At 32.8% G+C, this 2,268-nt stretch overlaps 1 protein-coding gene across 1 annotated transcript; it reads left to right on the top strand.

Moving 5' to 3' along the window:
• Window positions 1-241: 241 nt before the first annotated feature.
• LOC118732350 lies at window positions 242-984 on the top strand (the record flags this gene model as incomplete). The annotated part of the gene is made up of 2 exons (XM_036461479.1): window positions 242-527; window positions 817-984. Coding segments are annotated over 2 exons (454 nt in total), but the record flags the coding sequence as incomplete, so codon positions are not given.
• Between the last annotated feature and the right edge of the window lie 1,284 nt (window positions 985-2,268).

Below are 2,268 nucleotides of genomic sequence, written 5' to 3'. Positions count from 1 at the left end.
ACTTTTACGCACAGTGGCTTAAACTAAAAATAAGCACCGAAAAAATTGTAAGCGATTCAAGTCAGGAGCTAATAACAACAATTGGAAACATGATTTTGAAATCAATAGAAACACGAACAATAACGTTATTTAATAATAAATTTTTAATTTCGTGCTTGTTTCTGGACCCTCGCTTTCAACATACTTTAACTGCACAGCAATAAACCGAAGCTACTCTTCATTTAAAAACAATTTGGGACAGAATCCATGAAAATAATCCTATTGGACCCTTATACTCCGCGCCAACATCTGCTTCCACACCGGCCGGCAACTTTTTTGATGAAGAAGATGAACTCATGTATCAATATTTAGTACAAGGAACCCAAGCCGAAATCAACAATACGTTCGACGCGTATGCAAGAATTGAGCATCTCCAACTGCCTTTCCAAAGAATTGACGATGTGCTAAAATTTTGGAAGGGAAAGCAGTACACTGACCCAGAATTGTACGAATTAAGTAATGTTTGTTTTGCAGTCCCGCCAACTCAGGTTAATATAACGTTTTCATCATTATTTCCCAAGTTGTTTTTTTCCTGCTGCTCAAAAGTATTAAATGCAGAGTCCACAAATCTCAGACAATGTTATTTGGAAAATTTAACATGATTGGATTGTGTTAATTTGAAAATTAGGACCCTTTTTCCATTGCACAACTATCTATACAGAAACTTAAAATTGAGAGGGCGAGAAAAAACAGCTTAGGAAATAGTGGCCACCCTGATATACATATCTATGTACCAGTACATATTCACTAAGGCTTTACAAATTTCGTTTTTAACAGGTCACAATTGAGCGAGCATTTTCAACACTAAGGCTGGTTCTTACTGATTACCGTAATCAGCTTAGTCAGGAGACACTCGAAAATATTTTGTTGGTAAAACTGAACCCAAGTTTTCTTGACACAGCTATAGAAACTTTACCTCTCTTCGAAGATACACCAGATGAATAATATCTAGTCATAATTTTCTTATTTTTTATGTTATAATTAGCAATGAATTCAATGAAGACTGTATTTTTCTTTTATTTTTGATTTAAATTTTTCAATATGAAATAAATAATAATTAATATATTAATAAAAAAAACAACACTACTTAACAAATTTCAAACTTTTGATTTTTTAAGTTTTCAACCTACTATGAACGGGTAGAGATACCCACTTCCAAAACAGGTACGAAAAGTTGTTGTTCCTTTTGTACTGTTAGCGCGCACTAACAATCAGCGTTGCCAGGTCTTCGACATGAGAAAACGTCCCTCTTGGTCTGAAAAAACGTCATTTCCTACCCAAAAACGTCTTTTTCAAATGTATGCACCCAGAATTGTTCTTATTAAACTTTTGTTGTATGCAAAGGTACATATGTACGCAAGGTATATTAAAATGTCATTTCTACAGAGCACATTTAAAATTCATTGTAAACTGGTTTGATATCGTTAATATAAGATTTATTATGAAAATAATTCAAAATCGGTTCTACTTACTAGATTTAGTAACAGAGAAAAATTACTGGGAAGGTAAAAAACGTCAGTTTTTACACAAAAAACCTCAAAACGCAACAGGATACAAAAAACGTCCAAATGACGTTAAAAACGTCAACCTGGCAACGCTGCTAACAATACACGATGGGTTTTAATTACAGCTGAGTACAAACCAAACGAATTTTTTGTTCTTTTGTTCATTGCGTAGTTAGGATTGTAGTAAAGATACTCAGGGTTTTTAAGGTTGCATATGCGGATATTTCTATGCATTAATTGATGTTTTTTTCCAAACTGACCACATCGTTAACAATGCAGAAATTATGCATAGATAAACACTTGCTAAGGAGTCTCAAGGTTTCCTAGACGGATATTTATATGCATCATGAACGTTTCTCCTAAACTAAAAAAACTCCTTTTAAACATAAAACAATAGATCCTAACCCCATCATTAAAAATCCTGAAAATAATACATATACATATATGTATGTACATGTGTTATGGTATTACCAAATGACCTGTGTGTACAAACATAAAAAAATATATCTGTGTACATATGTATGTATGTAGAATGTAAGCTAAGGTTTTTTAACCGAGATTCTTTTTAACGCATACTTTGTTATCGAAATAACGCAGTGTGCAATGCAGTTTTGCCTGATTTTCACAAACATATGTACATATGTATGTATGTAGATTCATTAAGGCAAAATTAACCACTTGTTCTAAATATGACGCATATATGTATTAAAAAGAGTTTAGTTTG

Source organism: Rhagoletis pomonella, unplaced genomic scaffold (assembly GCF_013731165.1).
Source record: "Rhagoletis pomonella isolate Grant_MI unplaced genomic scaffold, Rhpom_1.0 Rhpom_scaffold_19125, whole genome shotgun sequence".
In the NCBI taxonomy this organism is placed as follows: domain Eukaryota; kingdom Metazoa; phylum Arthropoda; class Insecta; order Diptera; family Tephritidae; genus Rhagoletis; species Rhagoletis pomonella.
The sequence above is the reverse complement of the archived record's forward strand: the minus strand, read 5'-3'. Positions and strand labels throughout refer to the sequence as shown.